Genomic DNA, 22,492 nt, shown 5'->3' with positions numbered 1-22,492 from the left:
GTTTTACTCCTGGGTAGTCACTCTGCCGCCAGCACATTCGTGATTCCGCTGTTTACAAAGTCCGAATGTTCCACCACTTGTGATTCTTTTGCTGATGCAGATGTTCCGAAAAAAAGCTTGCAGTTATATTGACACCTGCTGCTTTATTTGCATGCACGCGTTTTTTCGAGTGGATTTCCAGATGCGAAATCGTGGCGGGGCAAGTTGTTTCCCTGCTGTTGGTTGGCGTTCGGGATTCCCCGCTTTCATGGATCCAGTAGTAACCATGTACTAATCGTAACTATGCACTAACTGCATTGGTCGTGATTGCAGTTTGCAGTACGCGGCAGTGGTTCTAAATTGTGTCTGCGTCCGATTTCCTCGACATTTCAAATTTGACTATGTACGCGTGCATTGTGCATTTGTTTTTCATCTTGCCCAACTTAACGCTGCAGTAGTTCAGAGTGTGCGACACTGCATGAGCACACATGTGTGGTGCTGTAACCGTCGTGCTCATGCCGGGGTTTGTCTGTTTCAGGTTGCTGCAGTGAGTGGGGGCAATGTTCGCCACAGGGAAGCTGTGCGTGCATCAGATTATTTTGGCCATGTGGCGCAGGAAGCCCATTCTACTTTTCGTGGTGCTGGTGGTGGTGCTGCTGGTTGTGTTAGTCCAGTATAGCTCCCTGGGCAGCCACAATGCACGGGGCGAGTCACTGCTGGCCTCCCCATTCGGCATGGCGCCTCCAGCAGCTCCAGAGCAGCATTGGGCCGCCCAGCAGCAGCAACAGCAGAAGTCGGCGGCTGGAGAAGCCAAGCCTGTCAAGGAGCCAGCACCTAGTGGACAGAAGAGCAAAGTTTTCATCCCCCAGCTGCGGTTTGTCCACTTTGACCTGAAGGGGGCACCTCCCAAGGTGGCTTATCTCAAGCAGGTCTTTCTGCTTATCCGAGAAGCTGGTGCCAATGGCATCCTGTTGGAGTATGAAGACATGTTTCCATACCACGGCTCATTAGAGCCAATACGCGCAAAGAATGCTTTCAAGAAGTCCGAGATTGAAGAGATTCTGGCTGCTGCCAAAGAAAGCAACTTGGAAGTGATCCCTCTCGTGCAGACATTTGGACATTTGGAGTTTGTGCTTAAGCTCCCAGAGTTTAGGCATATACGAGAAGCTGATGAACACCCAACAGCTCTGTGCCCTTCACGAAATGAAAGCTTCACGGTAGTGAGTACCATTGTAGATCAAGTATTGGAGCTACACCCAAATGTCAAATGGTTGCACATTGGGTGTGATGAAGTGTTCCACATGGGTTACTGTTCACGCTGCATGCAACGAGACCGGGAAGAATTATTTCTGACACATGTTCAGCGTGTGGCACACCATGTAAGAGACCGCCATGGCCGGGTGCCTATTATCTGGGATGACATGCTGCGTCAGATCAGTGCTGAAAAGTTAAAGCCACTGGGCAAGCTTGTGGAGCCCATGGTGTGGTCCTATGTCAAGGATGTGTACCGGTTCATCAGCTATAGCAACTGGGCTACCTATAGTGAAGCATTTGAAGCCATCTGGGCTGCCAGTGCATTTAAGGGTGCATTTGGCGAGACTTGACTGTGCCCAACGTACGCATGCACCTGGAGAACAATGAAGGGTGGCTTGAAGTGATGAATGAGCAGCACGCGAAGTTTCCTCACTTCCGCGGCATTGTCGTGACTGGCTGGCAGCGCTATGATCACTTTGCAACACTGTGTGAGCTCTTTCCCGCAGGCCTACCGTCCCTGATACTCAACCTACTGGTGCTCTCCAATGGTGCATACAGTACCGAACTGCTGTCACGGTTTCACAGCCTGCTCAAGTGTAGCCACTCGCGGTCACCAATGGACCTGCAAAATGACCCTTACCTTTGGCAGAAGGGCTATGGCTGCTTTTTCCCAGGTTCAGCAGTCTTCCGCCTTACGCAGACTCATAGCGAAGCCATCAAGAAGGCAGACGACTACATGCACGATGTGACGATAGGCAAAGCCTGGATCACAGAGTACAATGTTCGCCGCAACCTGACGCTGCCCAGCCGCGTGGACCAAGTGCTTGAAGAACACTCGTCACACTGTACACGCTCACCTCCCTCATACATCAAGCGCGTGACGTGCTGCGCGAAGTCTTCGATGAGTACACTGTGGCAGAGTGGATCGAGCAGAACATCTACCCATGGGTGCTGCGCCTGGAGAAGCTTTGGAACGACGCCTTGTCCATCAAGAGACGCGCACTTGGCCCGTGCGGCCACTCGACCCGCTGCCTGACCTTCGCCGCTTCAATGTCGGGGGAGTCTGATGGGACACAGTGCTCTAGGGACTCTCACGGGGTGTGCACAAACAAATGTGGAGTGTGGGACTTGCTGTTTTTTTTATTATTATTAGTGAGTGGGTTTTTTAGAACATCATTTTGTTGTTGTACCTGCTGTATGCATCCTCACTCTTGTTGAGACACGGCCAGGACTTTCTGGTGTTCGCTGTACTGTGCTACATATTTATGTTCACTGAGTGTACATCAATAAAAGGCCCTTTTAAGTTATTCACATTTCCTTGTGCTTTTCACCTTTCTTTGCATCATTCATTATCCATCCACAAACTTGAGAGGAAGCTTTAGCTCAGGTACTCCTATCTAAATACATGTAACAGGAGAATTCGTTTTTCTCGGCAACCACTGCACGAAACTTGACAAGGTTTGTTGCATTTGAAAGAAAAACTTATAATCTAGTGACGGTTGGTTTCGAACTTTTTATTAAAAATTGACGAAAATAGCATATTTTCAGAAATCTAAGCAATCAAGTTTACCACTCAGCAACTCGGCAATGAAAAATGGTATCGCAATTCTGTGAATTACATCTAATACAACATCTAAATCGGACGAAACTGCCATGTTACACGTGAATGTTAAAAAAATTTAGTAATATGAAAATACAGCATTCGGAGAACCCTAGTACACAACGTAGCGAATTCACGTAAGACATAAATTGACACATCGAATTTGTCCGCTTTGATTGATCAAATGGATGCCGTTTACAGAATCGCGATACCTGTTCTTGATGTAGAGCAATTAATTTTTTAACTTCGTGCTTCTATTCCTGTCACACTTTCGAATTTTTGAAAATTCGTTTAACAAAATTCAGGACCTAAATCGAAATTCCGCTTCCAACAGTTACTAGAATTTAACTTTCCCTCTCAATTGTAACAAATTTAATTAACATCGGTCGAGGGGTTATCTCATAAAAGCGTTTCTGCGTTTTACATGCATTTGAATAGGCCGCGTCGGAGTTCGGCCCGAGCTAAAGCTATCCTGATGCGACAAGGATGCGACAACGTTGGATGCGACGGCGTGATCCAGAAACCACCAGAAACATTGGCTTTAGACAATCCAATCCAAGACGCACACGAAGCCAAGCCATTGCAGTTTCGTTTCAAGTGCGGTTAAGCTGGTGCATGCAGGCGCTCGTATAGTGATCTAGAACACCATAGCGCTCGTGATTATATAGATTGTATCGCTTTTATGTGTTCGTCTTTGAAGCTTTTGCTGTAGAATGTATTGCATTCCAGGTAAGTTATAGTATGTAAGCTTAAGTTGGTATATTTTGTCCACGGTATCTAAGGACGAATGTGAATGCAGTAGCCAGGAAGCGAGCACATGCATTCCCATCACTAGCCTCTTGCGTGGTTTCTTTTCTAGCTCTTGAGTTTGCTGCTGATTAAATTAACCGGTGTATTTGTTGGATACCAGGACAATGACCTCCGTTCATTGCTGCCGTCTGTGTTCAAGTGATGTCCTGTTTACCATTTATAGGGCAAAGGCTCTGCGCCTCTGGTGATCGATTTCTTGGAGGAGATGGCACTTATGTCCAGAACGGCTATATTTATTCCAGTCTTACAGGTTTGATCAAAATCTTGCGACAAAAGGACAAGGTGAGTGCATAATTAAGTGTGCCTTGTGCGTGCGTGCTTGTTAGCACGCACCACCAGTGCAATTTATGAAAGTTATGCGCCACATTTCAGTGATCAACACAGTTGTACTCACCTCTAATAAAGGAGTCGTGTTGGATTTTTTTGTGTGTTTACTTGAGCTGGACGGTGTCGTTTTTCAAAGCGGGCAGATACATTCTTAACCACTTATTCACGAAACGGGACTGACTTATAAAAAGCTTCAAGTTAACGGAGGAGTGCAAGGGAAAGAAGTTTAGAATTAAATACCCGCTTAAGCACCGATATATAAAGAATTTTCACTGAATAATTAATTGGTTTTCTCAATAAATTTAATGATCTGCAAATGTGAGTGTGGGGGGGTCCGCAACTGTGTTTCTTTATTTCCTTAAGGACCCCACACGAGGGTGTTACATGAGGGGTAGGATTGCAACAATAGTTAAAACGTTATTAGTTAAGGTGAGAGAATCAATGACACTTCTTCCGTGAATGCAGATGAACTGGTGATGGCAGCAATTTCGTAAGGAAGGCCGTTCCAGTCTACACGGGGGAAAAACGAGGACGAAAAAGTGACAGTGCCCGTTTTGGCGCGAGCGACACTTAATGAATGACCAGTACGACGTGATGTTCGTGCCGCCGGTGAAATGTATAATGCGATGGCGAGCGGACTGTAAAAAAAATTGTGAAATAATGATAAGCTCGCGATGCGACGGCGATACGAAAGAGTTCGTAAATTAGAGTCTGCTTTTAAGATGATGCGCTGATGTCTTAAGAATATTCTGAGTGAATGAACCTAGCAGCGCGATCCTGTACAGCTTCAAGGGCGTTAATAAGGTAAATTTCATGCGGGCACCAGACAGCAGAAGCGTATTCAAGTTTAGGTCTGATGAACGATTTGTATGCTAGTAGTTTTACGTGGGGAGGAGCTTTTCGTAAGTGGCGTTTAAAAAAACCGAGCTTTTTGTCAAGGTCGTGAGAAGTAGTGATGCCTAAGTATTGGAAAGAGTTAACTGGTTCAATAGGCTTGTTCTCTATTACATAAGAGAATACTAGAGGATTTCAACGGCGGGTTACTGACATTGCTTTTGTATTTAGAAGGACATTGTAGCATTAGCCAGTCATCACACCAATTTTGAATATTGTTCACAATTGTCGTACTGCAGTTAAAATGGTATGACAAAATTTGTCATTTCAGAAAACATTGGTTGAAGTACAACGTTGCACTAGGCAGAATGTGCCTGCGCCAGGAAATATAGTCACAGTGAAAATCACAAGTGTCACACACAGATTCTGCAAATGCTCTATCATAGCCATTGAAGATTGTGAGCTCTGCGAACCATTCAGAGGTATTATTAGGTAAGTTAATTTTGAATTTAGGAAATGCTTTAAGCTTATAACTTGCGAGTCCCACTTTTACGAGTTTCTTCTTTTCCAGAAAGGAAGATGTTCGAGAATTTGAAAAAGATACGGTAATTTTTCTTACTCATTTTGTTTGTGTACCTTGCAGTACTTGCATTTTTGAACTTTTTGACATAGAGACAGATTTACCTGCCAGTGTTTTTAAAACTGTTGGTTGTGGTCCCCTGTGGGATCATGACAAGTACAGCAGCGCATATTGAACTATCTTAGGATGATTGGCAGTATATGTGAGCATGGACTGCTGCCAATTATGTTGTCTACATAGGTGACTCTCGTGTATTTTATTCTAAATCTACCAGCACATTGTAGCATGATGGTGTAGCTTTGGAATTTTCAGGTAAGAATTTAATCATATCATAAGAAGCCAACAAACACTGACACCAAGGACAACATAGGGGAAATTACTTGAGCTTAATAAATGAAATAAAGAAACGATAAATTATTGGAGATGAAAATGGATAAAAAAACAACTTGCCGCAGGTGGGAACCGAACCCACAACCTTTGCAACGTCCGCCACCAAGGTCTGTGAGTGGTGCCGCTGGCTAACATTCCCAGGGTTCTACTAGGACACATAAATACCCAAGAAAGTGGATGGGGAAACAGCGCCGCAGTAGCTCAATTGGTAGAGCATCGCACGCAAAATGTGAAGGTTGTGGGTTCGGTTCCACCCTGCTGAAAGTTGTTTTTTCATCCACTTTCATTTCCAATAATTTATGGTTCCTTTGTTTCACTTATTAAGCATGTGTAATTTCCCCTATGTTGTCCTTGGTGTCAGTGTTTGTTGGCTTCTGATGATATGATTAATAAAAATCTGGCTCCTCGGTTAACCCCCTTGCTTCTCGTCCCCCCTTAATGCCACATGTGCATGTACCCTGCAGGTTTGTCTGCTTTTCAAGTAGAGTACATGGTAACATGCTGCAATTGCCCTCAAAGCAAAATGGGTTCCTGCACCTCTTCTTCCTGGGTCTCTTTGTAGCTTGGCTCTTTTCTGTTGAATTTTGTTGTTCTTGTCCTCTGACATTAAGCATAAATTTGAGGGAAAAGCAGTAGCACCTTTGAGCACATGCTTATGCTGGTGGGCTTGTGGCACCATCGCTAAAGCACTAGACTTGGGAATTGTGTGGTTAAGGGTTTTGAGCCCAACCAGGTTGGTGTAGAATTCGTTTGCTTGTTATCTGGTGAGCAACAATGAGCAGTGTTTCCTGAGACTGCTAGGCAAAGTTGCTGTGGGGTATTCATATAACTTGTAAATTGCAAGGTAACACAGTGTCAAAAGCACTGTAGCTGTGAAAGGAGCAGACCAGTATGATTTAAGTTTATCTGCTTGTGCATTTATGTTATTACTTCATTTTAGGAATAAAACTAAAATGCTGTGCTGTATAACTCGCATCTTTTCTTTTGAAATGTGGACCATAGTCACCACAAGTTTCATCATGCCATTGCTGGCATAGGGGCGGCTGGTTGTTATAGTTGCGAGAGATACAGATGACAATTGTCTTTGAAAGAGTTTCATTCCTCAAGTGACAGATCCCCTCCTCCTTGTGTCGCTCTCCGTTTGTGTAAGGCGCTGTTCTTTACTGGAGTAGGTGGAACCTTGGTGGTGGTGGTCTGAGAAACAGCCCAGTCACCACCAAGCTTAAGGTTCCCTTATACTCGCATATATTAGTTTTGATACAAGTGGCATTCACATGCAGGTCAAAAGCTGCATGTCAAACACCATAAGTTGATCATCTCTGTAGTTCACTGCTAAGAAGTAACACTATTGCTCGTCCTAATTACTTTAACAGTTCACAGTTTGTGCAGAATGTGTCTCTGGATGTAACAGTATATAAAAGTCAGAAGCTAATTCATCATCAGCAGCAGCAGCCTATTTTATGTCCACTGCAGGACGAAGGCCTCTCCTTGCCATCTCCAATTACCCATTGTCCTGTGTCAACGGGTTCCAGCTAGCGCGCGCAAATTTCCTAATTCATCGCCCACCTTTTCTTCTGCCGTCCTCGACTGTGCTTCCTTTCTCTTAGCACCCATTCTGTAACCCTAATGGTCCACCTGTTATTTAACTTACGCATAATGTGACCTGCCCAGCTCCATTTTTTTCTCTTAATATCAATTAGAATATTGGCTATACCCGTATGCACTCTGATCCAAACCGCTCTCTTCCCGTCTCTTATAATGTTACACCTAATATTCTTTGTTCCATCGCTCTTTGCGCAGTCCTTAACTTGTTCTCGAGCTTCGTTGTCGACTTCCAAGTTTCTGCCTCATATGCTAGCACCAGTAGAAAGCAGTAATTGTACACCTTTCTTTTCAATAGTAGTGGTAAGCTTCCGGTCAGGATCTGGCGATGTCTGCCGTATGCACACCAACCCATTTTTGTTCCTCTGTAAATTTCGTTCTCATGATCAGGGTCCCCTGCGAGGAATTGACCTAGGTAAACGTATGCCTAAACGTAGGCTGACTGGCGTTCCTGAACTCTTGTTTCCTTGCCAAAATATTGAGTATTATCTTTGTCTTCTGCATATAATCTTGAACCTGACTCTTACACTCTCTCTGTTAAGGTCCTCAGTAATTTTTTTGTAACTCGTCTCCAGTGTTGCTGAACAGGACAGTGTCATCTGCAAACCGAATGTTACTGATATATATTTGCCATTGATCCTTACTCCTAAGCCTTCCCAGTTTAATAACTTGAATAGTTCTTCCAAGCACGCAGTAAATAGCATTGGAGCGATTGTGTCCAATTGTCTGATCCCTTTCTTTATAGGTATCTTCCTACTTGTGGAAAATTAAGGTAGCTGTGCAATCTCTGTAGACACTTTCCAAGATATTTACGTAAGCGTCCTGTTCTCCTTGATTATGTAATGCATCTATGACTACTGGTATCTCTACTAAATCAAATGCCTTTTCGTAATGTATGAAAGCCATATAGAGAGGCTGATTGTACTCTGCGGATTTCTCGATTACCTGATTGACATGGATGTGATCCATTGTGAAGTATCCCTTCCTGAAGCCAGCCTGTTCCCTTGGTTGAGTAAAGTCCATTGTTGCCCTTATTCTATGGGAAATTATCTTGGTGAATATTTTATATAACACTGGCACTAACCTAATGGGCCTATAATTTTTCAGTTATAGGCCCATTAGCTTACTCCATGTGGCCTTTAAAGAAAAGTGACAATTTCACGATATTCTGGAGGAATAATGCAGCTACTTACTCCATTTAACTCCTTCTGCTGATAATTGTGTAAAGCAGAAAAATTCTTGAGAATCAAATGGCATTTGTAAGTCGTGACCCTCCATATTGCTGTACAAATGCTGTGCTGCTGATGCTGGCCACCATGGTTGCATCGGTGTTTACATTACATGCAACCTGTATTTCTTTCCTGGTTCCATCTCAATTTGCAATTTCTGGAGAAAAGTGACAAATTCGAAATATAAAAAATATGCAGAAGCTTCTTGTAACGAAAAGATGTGGAAAATGCTGTAGTATTTAGATAACAGCTTGCCACATATGTTAAATGTGGGTTTGAGATGAATGTATGGTTCAATGTGTATTGGTGTGACACTATGCCTATGAGCAGATCATTTCCATAGGTGGGCTCTTGCATGTGCACTCCCAGGTGTTCCTGCACACACGTGCACATACGCATACATTTGTGCTAAGCAATAGCAATGTGCCTTTGTGGATAGTCAAAGAAACTTGTAGAACATAATGGTGAAACCCAGTACGTAGCATTCTTTGGCACACCCCTAAAAGCTGTCTTGTACATAAAATTACTCGTAAAGTTGCAGATTGTCGGTGTTGTTGAATTAGCAGGAACCTTTCAATTTGCGCATTAGAATAGTAAAGTCAATCTACTGGCTGTTCTAATAACTCCCCAACGTATCTCTCTCCTGGTTCTGTTCCTGAGGCTTTCTTTGTGCTTGTGTTCTACTTCAACCAGTTCTCTAGTTGCAACTAGTAACTGAATAGTTTGCCTTGTGTAGTGTGTCACCCTTGAGTGTAGAATGGGCTGATTGACCTAGAAAGTTTTTTTAATTTTTTCAGGTCGAAATGCACAAATGTTTTCGAACCGGTGACATCGTCCTGGCCAGAGTAGTATCCTTTCCTTGGTTTTGTCTCTGAAGTTGTCTCTTGTTTAATGCATTGTGGCTTACCTATCATGCAAGACCAAATAACCCAAATTTCCCTTTTAGTTGATATAGCCCTGGTTGAAATGGCGTAATGTGTGTAAAACACATTATTATTCTTGACTTTATAAAAGATATCCCTTGGTGATGCACTTTCTTACTACCTGTCAACTGCCGAAAACAAGCTTGGAGTAGTTGTGGCTTTGGGTCCCTTGGGTAAGTAGAGGGCTGTGAAGAGCAGAACAAACAATTTCAACATTATTTCACAGCATTTTGTGCAACTGTTATTACCTCTACCAGGTACTAACTACGTATGGACATCATGGTAATCCAAGCACATGCACACAGCTGGCATCTGCTCGAGTGGTACAATAGCAATAAGACAACACTGATGCAATCAATACAGAGGATGCATTGCTTTCTGATGCTTACTGTCAGAGTTCTTGCTTTGATGAAGCGAAGTCCCTTTGTCAAGATGTTGGCTCCAGTTTGAGATATTCCTTGTTTGACCACTGTTTACCACTACTGATATATCACCGACAGGGTGTCTACCAACCGGGAAAACCGGGAATTCTCGGAGATTTTGAGTAGTCTGGAAAAACTCGGGGAAAACTCAGGGAATTTGGGCCTCCATCAGGGAAAGTTAGCTGTTATCTTGGTGAAAGGGTCGAAAGTCGCGGTAATGCTGGCTCGAGTAACAGACAGGAATCGTAATGAATCGTCATTGACGCGTCGGCTGGAAGAGTTGCCAGTGTACAGTCAACGACCGACTTTCCGGATTCCTGACAATTTGGACGGCATCGCGGCACCACCACGTACACCATAGAGTCAGTGTATCAGAACGTCTGAAATTTCGGATGCAAGAACTCTTCGCCGCCCAATTTTCCGGACGTTTTGCCGTGACCGCAGGTCCAAAACGGCATTAATCAAAGCCACCACCGCTGCCATTGTGATTATCTCGCCGCCTCGAACCGGCTCTCCCGCACGCAGATTCGCTGGCAGCCGTAGCCACCACTGCGGCAACGCTAGGCCTAGCTCCTTCGACGTTCGCTATGAAGCTTCTTGCCGTTGGGTGCCGCGTTTTTTATTGAAAGAATTCGCTACTGTCAGCAATGGCACGGACTCTGCCATTGTGGTTCTCACGATTGGCTTAGAAGCTTGGAAAGCACGGTGCGTTGCATAATGCCGGTTCCCGAAAGTCAGTTTTGCGTCTGTACAGAAATGTTACTTGGTGAAGCATACGCAAAAGTATTGCAGTGAAGCATTAGAAGCGTGGGAAGGGGCTGTTGTCCCGGGACACAGTATGTGTTCCTTAATTATACGCGCGTGCACCCAGTATTTCCTGCCACAGTACGAGCACCAATATGCCTAACACGTGTACCGACAGGCCTGCAGAGCGTTTTCGAATGTGCATATGGCGGATTAAGTCCTTAAGGGCAGTAAATGATATGCATTTATTTTTTCCAACCGGCCGATTTTTCAGACGTTTTCGCGGCCCCTAGGGATTTCGAAAAATCGGACGTGGACTGTGCAACTGACCAAGAAGATGCTTCAAATGGTCCGTGGGGTGAACGAATGGCGAAAGGCGGGCTAGAACAGAAAGGACCTATACATTGGGGAATGAACGGGAAAGGAAGCATGCTGCCGCCGTTTTGAGCTCGAAAAACAAAGTGTTGGCTGATGCTGAAATGCAAATGATCCTCATCCAAACCAAAATAAGCCCTTTAAAGCAGTGAAACACAACACTGAGGCATCGTGTGCGGGCTGAGAGTACGTCAGGACAGTTGAGGTTGACTTACGATCTGTTGAGAGAGAATCTCAATTGGGACAAAGTTCGGGCCTCATACCACTGAGCTTGCTATCAATTGATAGAAATAGCTTATATTCGAAAAAATTTGCTTCTGTATGCATCTCCGTTTTATTTGTATTTGAGAATGTCCGACTCGATTTGCAATTTTTTTCGAAGGCATCTTATTTGCTGTGCATTTTACTAAACCCTCCCTTCTATTCCTTTTTTGAATAGCATAAACACTACTCCTTAGTATTCAAATTGCATTGTCATATTTTTTAAAAAAATTTTTCATATGCTTACTAGAGAGTGACAGCATCGGGCGATAAGGTTTCAGCCCGTCTTGACATAAAACATAGTTCTGCATCACTCAGGGAATTTTGCAAAAGCACTCAGGCAAAACCTGAAAAACTCGGGGAATTTGGAAATGCCAACTTGGTAGACACCCTGCACTGAGCAGTCCACACAAAAATCTCAGTTGAATGATGCAAGCTGTTATCCTTATTGCACTCTTTCAGTACAATTGAAATCCATTTTCATGTGTTCTACTTTTACAATTTTTAATTTTACAAACACATTTTAATGGTTCAGCTATAAGGCAACAAGTTATTGTAATAATTTAAAAGCATGAAGGATTTGATAAAGCAAGTTCATAGCAACAAACCCCAAAGACAGCCCATAATCAAAAGCACAGCACAACAACACCAAGGGATGATTTACGTAGTCTGACAGTGCCCAGTGTGATCAGCTAATGGCCGTGTGAGCGCTCTCGTCAGCAGGAACATAGACAACAGAAATTTTATTGTGATAGCAATTATATGGATACTCCAGGCGCATTTCTGCCACTGTCGTCGGCATTGGCGTCGCTGTCGTCGTGATGTTCCGTGGGACATCACGGCCACACGACACATGTTGTGGGTATGAGTAAAAGTGTGTGAAGTTGAGCCAAGAAGGATGGTGGCTCGATCTCGTGCAAATGTAGGAAGGCAGGGAGGAAGCATGCTGTACTTAAGGCAGCATTGCGCGCAAGGCAGCAGTGGGGAGTTCTACTTTGGTGGCGGCTGCATATGGCAAGGTTGAGTGCGGCCGCACTGGCCCTATCTTGAAAGGGTTCTGTGGTGGGTACAGAGTTTAGGTGCGCTAAGGGCTGATGTTTATGTGTGCGCTGTGTCCTTGACACTTAGTTTGCGTTGAAGTGAGAGGCAGCACAAAGAGCAATTCACTCACTGCTGCTGCTGCTCTTTCTCACGCCAACATTTTAACATTGAGTGTCCGCAGTTATCGAGTGAGATGTGGTAATGTTTGCCTGTGCGTGCGTGACACCGTGCTTGTTAACTTAAGTTTATACGGCCAATCAAACTACTATCTGTACTTCGTATAGCTGTCTGATAATTTGCTGTCGCAATCGATGCTTTGCCTTTCGATGCTTTGCCTTTGCCTGAAACTGCCAACTTTTTTATCATGCATTGTATCATGCAGGGGAGTGCTACTGAAGAACCGTCAGGTTAGATGCTCAAATTCCAGCAGATCTTACGCTGTCGACTAGCTAGGTGATTGATACAGTTAAAGACTTGAGATGTTTTGGCTTCCTCAAGGAACTATGGAGGCTCTGAGCAACTTGTGACATTCGAGAAGTGTGTAAAGCACTTTTGATCAATGAGATTTGTGGGGAATAATTGATGCGTCAGCAAACAAGCTTTTCATCGCCTTAGCATATTGCGTGTTTTGATGAGAATATTTCTTTTTATTTTATGAACAGTTCTTTAGTCTCTGTGGGCATTGTAAGATCAAGTTTCAATTATTGTTGGATAACTTCTTAGAAGTCTTGCACAGTAAAAGAAAGCTCTGTGAGCACAAGATCCTTCATATCCAGCACATCCAATAGCTTCAGCAGAAAGAATGGCAAATGCAGTGTCAAGGGGAGATACATGCTTTTGAAGCGAAGCTTTCTTTGCCGCTTCCTTTGATTTTTCCACTGCTGCTGCTGCCTTGCACACTGTGTAGAGGGGGTGGTTGAGAGCTCACAGCAGTGGTGAATTAAAGAAATGATAAAGTAATGGCAATAAAAGTGGATAAAAAAAACAACTTGCCGCAGGTGGGGAACAATCTCACGTCTTTGCATTACGCGTGCAATGCTCGAACCAATTGAGCTACCACGGCGTCGTTTTCCCATCCACTTTCTTGGGTATTTATGTTTCCTAGTAGAACCCCAGGAGTGTTAGCCAGCGCCACCACTCACAGACCTTGGTGGTGGATGTGAAACATCCTGTCAGCCACAGGCGTCACGTGAACGTAATATTTTTTTGGGTGAAGGCAACCGGTCAATAAACCCACACGTGCTGCCTGAAGGCGTTAATGTTGCCGGATTCGAGACCCTCATTGTGTAATGATGAGAAAAAATGGGGTTAACCGAGGGGCCCGATTTTTATTAATCATATCATGAGAAGCCAACAAACAGACACCATGGTAAACATAGGAGAAATTACTTGTACTTAATAACCGAATTAAAGAAATGATAAATTAATGGCAATGCTCTAACCAATTGAGCTACCGCAGCGCGGTTTCCACATCTACTTTCTTGGGTATTTATGTGTTAATACTAGAACTAACCTTGGGAGTGTTAGCCACTCACAAACCTTGGCAATGGATGTGAAACCAAGGTAATGTTTGCCATCGCTTGGACATACTTGTTATTTTTTCATTCTACCTAATTAGATAATTAGTATTAACTAATCAACTTCTCAAATGTTATCATTAGATTAAAATGTCAATGAGAAAGTATTAGAGCGACATGAAAAACACCCGATACAGTTTTCTATTGCTCAATGAGCACTACATAAAAGTGTTTTTTCCGAGTGTGAAAGAAGCCCGCAATTGCACACAAAATTGCCGTGCGACTGGCCGCTCTGGGCACTTTGCATGTATTCGTGAACTTCTTTCACGCTCGGAAAAAACATTTATGCGCCATGTATTGAGCAACAGAAAGCTCTATTGGGAGTTTTTTCATGTTGCTCTACAATTTTCTCATTGACACTTTTCATCTAATTATAATATTTGAGAACTTTGTTGATTAAGACTAAATATCTAATTAGGTAGAAAGAAAAAAATATTTGAGTATCTCCAAGCAATGGCAAACATTACCTTGTGTCTGTCCAGCTAAGTGGCATGTGCATGTTTTTAAACTCCGGGTAAAGTTAGCTGGGATATATATATATATATATATATGGTGATACTTATGGTGGTCTGTTCTGGACCACCATCAGTTGCACTTTTCTCCTTGAAGAGGCAGTACATGAGCGCCTGAACAACGCTTTGCAATGTTGTGAATGTGGCTTAAATCGTGGATCTGGTAACTCAAAGAGGGGCAGCATAATGCTAACAACATTTCTCTTGCATTTACCATTAAATTGCATTGTATTTTATTTCTTAAAATCTGAAATTAGATTTAGCTGTCGTTTTCATATTGTGCTATATTTCTTTAACATTATGTTGTTTTTTGAGGTAAGATTCATTGAGAGTGGAACTATGGACTGTATTTTTTTCTCTTTCAAATTTAAACTTGTTCTATTTTAAGAAAATTTGAAAATTTTTTAGGCATGGTGGAAGACAATGTAGATTGTCGCCTGAAGAATTATTCTCTTTGTGAAAACGATTAAACATAGAAAAATGAACAGTTGTATACACAAGGCCCTCCTAAGATACTAAAGCATAAATATTGCAAGCCATCCTCTCATTTCAACTTTTTTCCAAGCAAGCACAGGCGCTTAAAGCTTGTACCAGCCATAACTTCTCAAAAAATTTGTGCAGGACAATAAAATTTAGGACACAGGCTTATAATAATAGTGCTGCTATATCCCTTAAATTTTGTTGAAAATTCAGTCAAGATTTCAAAAATTATCTTTCTGTGCTCTGTCTCCCTTTAAGCTGTGTTGCAGAACCCCTTTAGGAGCCACGGATTGGAAATAGTTACTCCACTTCTCTATCATTCATTTATTTTACAACATTTGTAGGTACAGGAAACAAAGCTGTTGTACAATGTTGGCATATAGCATTGTGGTTTTTAACAGCTTGGACAAGTGAAATTTGGAAACAGATGTGTGATCTGGGCTGTTTGCCTTGCACATTTACGTTGCGTCTGGTTGTGATAAATGAAAAGCTTAGCAGTGGCTTTTCTTGGCTGCATTTCTCACTTATGGAAATGAAGCATAATGATGACAAAAGAACTTAGTGTTTCAGACTTTATTGCAGTGCAACTGGATACAGGTTGTGCTCTAGCCAAAATTTGAGCTAATTGGGGACTCTGTTTGTAAAGCTACTGCCATACTAGTGCAGAGGTAGTGCAGCAACGATATACCAGGTGTTCTTTTTTTTTAGCTGCAAAAAATTTTTTAATTGCCTGTGGTCATAATATCCAAAGTAAAGAAATGATGCAATTCTAACCCTTGAGTTAAATTACTTGATGAAGTGGTCGTTACATTTATCAGAAATCACAGAACTGCTTAATTGAGTAATTAACATAATTACACATTCACTTTTTTATTTATTTACTGTATTGCACATATTTCAATTTACAAATTGTAGCCAGGGAGTTCGAAAAGCATATCCACTTGGAACGAATTCTCAGGACTACACCAGTTTCAGGATATTAGTTTTCAAAGTGTCTGATGAAATGCATTGTGTTCCAGTTACTTTTGTGCTTCAGTGCATAGAACAGCATTTTTCTTGAAAGAAGTGAGTGTAACAACTGTGTTTTTTTACTGCGTTTGACCGTGCATATCTTGAAACTGGTGCCATCCTTCTAATTCATTCCAAGTCTATATGCCTTGCAAACTCACTAGCTACAATTTGTAGGTTGCACTATGTGCCGTGAAGTAAATAATTAATAAGCTAGTGTTATGTTAATTGTTCAATTAAGCATTGCCTTCTCATAGAAGCAATTGCCACCTCTCAAGTACTTTAGCTCAAGGTTCAGAATTTTTCTATCTACAACAGGAATTTTTTAGAAATTCTGTGTAGCTAAAAAAACACCTTATATTGTAGGGCTACCAGCTTAAGGTCCTAAAAGTAAAATAATACATAATTGTGGTAGTAAAGTTACTTGGTACTGCGCATGGTAACCACAGCCAAGCAAGGCTTTAGAAGGGCGTAAATGACACAAGAAATATACTTCTATAATGTGGAACTTTAAGTTGGCCATTGGTTCTACTCATCATTTCTCTCCTTCAGCAGCACTACATCACTAAAGTCACACACACTATCCTTTTGAGAGCCCTTTTGCATTGCTTTACTTTTCAGCTGAGTGAGGAAGTCTGCCCACTGATTCCAAAACTCAGTCTATGGTTCTTTCCCCCATAGCTCATACATTTGGTAGTTCAACCTGTGCATTGACGAAAAGTCAAAATGTGTAGTTTATGTCTATACAGGAAATTCAGCAAAGAAACAAATGATACTTCCATTTATTGATGTAATTATATAATTTTCTGGTGTTTTCTTTTTTTTCATACACTCATGCAAAGACAGCCTTTTTTCCAATGTTTTTGAACATGTAAGCTGTAAATTTTTATTATTACTATAAGCAGTGGCGTAGCAACAGGGGGGGCCGGGGGGCCGTGGGCCCCGGGTGCAAGGGGCCAGTGGGGGGGGGGTGGGTGGGTTGTCATATACGTCTGAAGACACCCCTCATTCCGCCGGCTACACCCGGAGGGGGGGGGGGGGGGGTGTTGACGGAAGACCTATGGGCCCCGGGTGCCAGACGACCTAGCTACGCCACTGACTATAAGGAACTCCTGCTCTGCAGCTTGTCTGTATGTATATTGTATCTCCTGAGTACTCTCACGTGGGCAATTTTTGCGTTGTAAATTTTTTATTCACTGTGCAAGGTATATAACAGTAAGCATATTCATCTGAAACATAGTTGTTAGCTTTTGCTTTTCCATGAAAAACTGATGGCACGCTAACCACTTTGAACTTACATATTGTATGTAATCATGAATGGTTTCCATGAAAGCTCCCATTTATGACTTTGGTGGGTTCTTGCTTGTAGTCTCGGTTGTTTATTAGGCACCTGGGTGCAGTGCTACCAAAGCATCAAAGTTTGGCATCTTTAGAGCCAGTTTAATGAAAAACTGTTCCAAGAATGCCATCCAAGCTTCCTGAATACTAGCTTTTCAACCCCTATTCACTTTGTGCTGATATTTGTGCAAGCAGCAGCATAAGTCAGAACATAAGTCACAGCTCAAGGTCAACAGCCCCCGTATTCACAGACAGGCCTTGTCTCGACGCTCTTCCTTAACTTTACAAAGTGGAGCACGGTGCCACCTTTTGGCTGAAGAAGATGCAGCACTCCTTGGTCATTCCTATGACAAGTTGCTGGAGAACCACAGCTTCACTCCTATGCATTTGAGTAAACACCAAGAACACCTGCTTACAAAATCGCTTGAGAATCTGTATGGAGTGCCTATAAAGTGGAGTGACAACTTCAGCCAAAAAGTGGTGCAGCCATCTGCTTTCTTGAGTCGTGTGGAGTATTGAATAGAGGAACATTCTGGAATTTGGAGATTAGTGTATAATGCTGCAGCTTTATCAAGACCTGCCTCTCTTTGCCCAGGTGTCCCGATGGTACCCGTCAGCTGGACAGCCATGCAGTGCCCAGTGTCTAGTGTTAAAGAACTAAGGAAAGTAGCCAAGTTGGCACCAGCTTCTTAAGTGACCGGAGGGAGCTCGGCTTTGTATAAAGGGATTAAAAATGTCTTTGGCAATGCCTGTAGCACTTCATTGTTTGAGCTGATTTACTTCCACTCCATGTAGTCATGCCATGTTATTTGTGATGTAATAGCATTTCAAGACATGCTCTGATGAATTAACCGTTTTTGGGCATGTTTACTCTGGGCAAATGTCTTCAATTGCTCAAGAAACTTGTTCGCAGCAGCCCTTCACAGAGGACAATCAACAGATGTTGGGGAAAATGTCCTCTAGTGCCGTCAATTTGTTTGGATAACGGATGGGCAACAATGTTGGTTACACTGAAAAGCATGTTTGGAACATAGCGGTACTAGTTGAAGGAGCCACTCAATTTGCTGTGGTTTCATTGTTGTCTCTAAAAGTTTAACTGTTTATGGATGAGTTGCCTACAGACATGGCAGAAAAATTTTTTTCTTCTTTTCGAGTTACAATACTAGGTAAGCACGAAATTTCTGGCTAAATGTCTTCGGCCAACACTGAATGACAGGCAGCAAGCGTCGTTCGTTGGTTTAGAGCAGGGACGCAGGATGAGGAAAATGTTTTGCATGTGACTCTCTTTTGAAAGCATGGTCAGAGGAGAGAAACTGATGCAAGGTCTCTGGCTGCAGTGGTATTGCACCCCTGATGAAAAGCTAATGAAATGTACACTCATGGTTACACCTATGTGATGGAGGTGTCTGTAGAAGTTCCAAAGGAAGCCATAGGTGATTTAAGGTTACAGTGATTTGAGTTTTCTTCCTGGTGCTTTTCTTCTGTTGCTGAAAGAGTTCCTGCAAAATGTATTTTTCTTTTAATTGATTATGCTTATTCTCAACGAGTTTTGTGCACTTAGAAAATCTACATTTTTAGAAGGTATTTGTATGCGTCATCCTGAATGGATTAAACTAGTGAATCACAGATGGCACAAGGCGCTTACATTTTCTCTCTCCTCTACCACAAATTAATTCCAACAAAATTTCCAGTTATGACTACTTCGCATCCTTGAGCACGCCTAAGTCAGGTTCTGGGTGCAAGCACGACAAATTTTTTTTTACCTTTCCATGTCATGCGTTGCTATACAGAGATGTGCACTGACTGCTCTGTTTGCTCCTCATTTACTTTAACAAAATGACGTTTGTGTACATTTGTGTAATACTGTTTTTATTGGCACAACGGTACGAGGTTCAGTTAATGCATGTGCATAAGGGATGCCTGTCTGGTTAGCCTTGTATTATTTATTTATTTATTTATTTATTTGTGTATTTACTGTAGGCTTAGTATGTTTGGGATATATGTGTGCATGCTGTATAGGGAAAGGGGCATTGCCAATTAACTTTGTCAAACAAGAAGTGGTCGTTGCTAATGGCAGAGGATAATGTGCAACACAAGCCGGTGGAGGTACTTCAGCAGGGAGAGACACTAGAAGGACAGGCTACATCTTTTAAAGGCAGAATGCATAACTGCGAGTCGGCCTAGTTGGAACAGATTCATCTTAAACATTTTTTTTTGTGTGCAAACAAACAGGGATGAAGAATAGGGGCAACACAAGGACGAGCGCCTCCTTGTGTTGCCCCTATTCTTCATCCCTGTTTGTTTGCGCACAAAAAAATTTTTAAGGCAGAATGCAGTTCTCGTTCTCGAAGTTTTTGTAGTCACCTGTTGTGGTTAGGCATTTCTTGCTGAAGTGTGCTGTAAGTGGCTGAATGGAAGGGGAATTGTCAAGGAAAAAAGTAGAAAATGTGTTGGAGTGCCGTACAATTCAAAACTAGGTGCACAGTATACGCCGCAGTAATTGCATGCAAGAAAAATGCAAGCAGAAGAAAGTGTGCACTTGCTGTCGCCAAGACTTTGTTGGTCGTTTTACAGCAAAGCTGTTAGCCTCTAGTTGGTCGTGATTTTTCGTGTCCGTCGACAAAAAAAAATATTGCACTGAAAAAAAAAAAGTGCATATCTCCTTTAGAATCAGGCATACAACACACAGCTCAGTATTCATTTCAATAAAGAAAAGCACAAAACAAGCGTCAAAACCGCATGATGGATGATAAGGTGCCTGTGAACAATGCGAGGCACATTTCTTCTCCCCACTTGTATTTCCTGGTAAATATTACGGTTGCTTAAGCTGCTCTGGTGGGAAAGGGGCAACAGCAGCATATGAATCCGTGAGTGACATCACCAAACTTCATATATAAAAGGGAGACCTGCCTAGCAACTCGTTCAGTTCATTGCAAGACCGCTATGGATAGACCACGCAAGGCTAAGACTCCCGAAGAGCAGCGTGAATATGATGAGTGTCGAAGAGCGCAAAATCTTAATGCTCTACAACGGTATCGTGCTAAGGCATAGGCAGAACAATAAAAGATTTCATATCCCCATCAATGGCATTTGAGTGGTTTTATAACAGCTTCGCTGGCTATCCACTTTCGCAGGGTAGGGATGGCGAGTCAATTTTTTTTGTTGCCAAAGGCTCGCATTGCACAACATTGTTGCTGTTGACAGATCATGTTGTTCCTGTTGGCTAATGCATGTTGGAAACATGGTAGTAAATTGTTGGGAAACGTTCCACAGTACAAGTAGGCACTTAAGGACATTGCACAAAGAAGTGCACTGTGCAAGTCGTCACAAGTATTTTACTCTGATGTTGATGATGAGAATATTCATGGCAGAAATATTCTTTTGAAGAAACGTGAAAGAAGTTTACTTATATTTTGTTGAATGCGGGATGGTGATACCATGTATGGCAAAAGGGGGAGAACAGAGGATTGATTAGCTTGACTGGATGTGTGACTTGGGATGGTTATATATGATCTCGCTGTACTGTGCTGAGGTGGCTCTTAACACTGTATGACTAGCAAGCTGCGTGTCTGTCGTCTGTTTTTGGCCTGGGGCGAACTTATGACACCAATGCCTTCAATCTCCTGCTACTGACAGAAGGATCCAGAAAGGCAGACAGTCCACTTGTATGTCCACAGTCTATTCCATGTGCTTTAGATTATCTTCCACTGCTGTGTAACAAACAGTTAAAGGTCTGACAAACTTGGTTTTCAGTGGGTCTCTACAGAGGGTTTAAGAAACAAATATTGTAATGGTCAAAATATTGTAATGGCCTTGCTGCGTGAGTGAAACAGGCCTGGCTTCCTAAATAAGCGTTAATTTTCCTTGACGGTCATTGGGTGCTCAGTCAATGCCTCCTGAAGGATCTCTCTTCCTGGTTACAGGTAAATACATTGATGTGCTTCGAGGTGCTCATCCTTGCATGCTCAGGCATTAGCCATTGGCAAATGTAAAACTGGCGGGAGAGGGCAGTTTGTAAATATGGACACAGGCCTTGGCTTGTGCTTGCGCAATTTGTTTTACTGGCTACATTTAATATGTACTTAAAGGGACACTAAAGTGAAAAATGATTTCTTCTGCATCAGCAAATTACCGTTCTACAACACCAAAAACACCACTCTTACAACGATAAGACGTTTGGTAAGGCAGAAAAAGCGCCAGAATGAAATATGGGTCTCCCACCTGGTGATGCCAAAGTCTAGTCCCACCCCCTTTTCAGTGTCATTACGAGAGTTCTGTCACCCACATCACTTGAGGTGCCTTTTGAATTGCCTCTACCTTTCCACTTAAAATTTTGTTGTGGCTGAAAGCTTACTGCATCATTGTTGGCGCGGACGTGCACAGCCATTATTTCATACTTTCACTTCATTTCTGCAAATCCTGACAATAGGACAAGTGCATTAGAACCACCAGCAGCGGTTACCACATCCATATTTACTAACTTCAACATTTTAACATTTCCAATGTAAACACCATGCACAGACACTAAATATTTAAATATATGCACAGGACAAGCTTTATTTTTTATTGAGAAAGAGGTAGCCAACTAGGAATTATGTCTAATGGTATGGATAACATATGCCTAGAGAATGAATATGTTGCTGTAGCTTCAGCTCACTTCAAATTGCATGCTTTTTTGACACTGAAAAATTCACCGACGATTACGATAATCCCTAATGCGAAATTTTACTGCAGTTCTACATGTTTTCATTTTGCGTGTGAATATTTTTTATTATGATTATATAGGTACACAGTTTATATTAGGCAGAAAACGCTGTCAGTAGCATGACTAGTGTGGACACTGTCACGTGCTGTACATTGCAGTAGGAACGAAGTGTGGTGCCACTGCCTCGCTAATCGTGAGAGGCAGCGCGTGGGTGACGCATGGGCATGATTCACAACAGCCGTCGCAGACAGACCACTCATGCAGCACTTTGTTCGATTTGCATGTACCACATGAACCAGTTCACTAGGTGCTGCACCTTGCCATTCGTTTCAGCGGTGCAGCAGTGACGCCTTCTGAACCATGCCGTTCGTTTCAAAAAGTGCAGGGTTGGTTCACGATTTGTCTGCACCTTCTCTGCGGTCGGTGCCGACTTGGTGCAGACGTCCACGTGCTAAGCAGCAGTCCAGCAGATGCCACAGCACGCATGCACAAGCGCCGTTA

At 42.7% G+C, this 22,492-nt stretch overlaps 1 protein-coding gene and 1 pseudogene across 3 annotated transcripts; both read left to right on the top strand.

Moving 5' to 3' along the window:
* LOC139054317 (hexosaminidase D-like) overlaps positions 1–2,546 on the top strand; it is an 8,250-nt pseudogene extending 5,704 nt beyond the window's left edge.
* Positions 2,547–3,403: 857 nt separating this feature from the next.
* Csl4 (exosome component 1 Csl4) lies at positions 3,404–18,043 on the top strand. Of its 3 annotated transcripts, XM_065439760.1 has the most exons (7): positions 3,404–3,562; positions 3,807–3,925; positions 5,136–5,296; positions 5,376–5,409; positions 9,403–9,453; positions 9,620–9,701; positions 17,882–18,043. In XM_065439760.1, the coding sequence occupies exons 1-7, from the start codon at positions 3,547–3,549 to the stop codon at positions 17,977–17,979; spliced, it is 561 nt and encodes a 186-aa protein (XP_065295832.1). In that variant the 5' UTR covers positions 3,404–3,546; the 3' UTR covers positions 17,980–18,043. The 3 variants fall into 3 exon arrangements, with proteins under 3 accessions (XP_065295832.1, XP_065295831.1, XP_065295833.1); XM_065439759.1 differs by lacking the exon at positions 3,404–3,562 and having other exon boundaries at positions 3,770–3,925; XM_065439761.2 differs by lacking the exons at positions 3,404–3,562; positions 3,807–3,925 and adding an exon at positions 4,311–4,399.
* The last annotated feature ends 4,449 nt before the right edge of the window (positions 18,044–22,492 follow it).

This window comes from Dermacentor albipictus, chromosome 1, assembly GCF_038994185.2.
Source record: "Dermacentor albipictus isolate Rhodes 1998 colony chromosome 1, USDA_Dalb.pri_finalv2, whole genome shotgun sequence".
In the NCBI taxonomy this organism is placed as follows: Eukaryota; Metazoa; Arthropoda; class Arachnida; order Ixodida; family Ixodidae; genus Dermacentor; species Dermacentor albipictus.
The sequence above is the reverse complement of the archived record's forward strand: the minus strand, read 5'-3'. Positions and strand labels throughout refer to the sequence as shown.

Bases quoted from the DNA above. Each gene is read 5' to 3' on its own strand.
- Csl4 (XM_065439759.1), top strand. From the start codon at position 3,785: ATGTCCTGTTTACCATTTATAGGGCAAAGGCTCTGCGCCTCTGGTGAT. The intron at 3,926-5,135 runs GTGAGTGCATAA...TTGTCATTTCAG, and splicing joins TCTTGCGACAAAAGGACAAG to AAAACATTGGTTGAAGTACA. The intron at 9,702-17,881 runs GTAAGTAGAGGG...CTCTTTGCCCAG, and splicing joins TGTGGCTTTGGGTCCCTTGG to GTGTCCCGATGGTACCCGTC.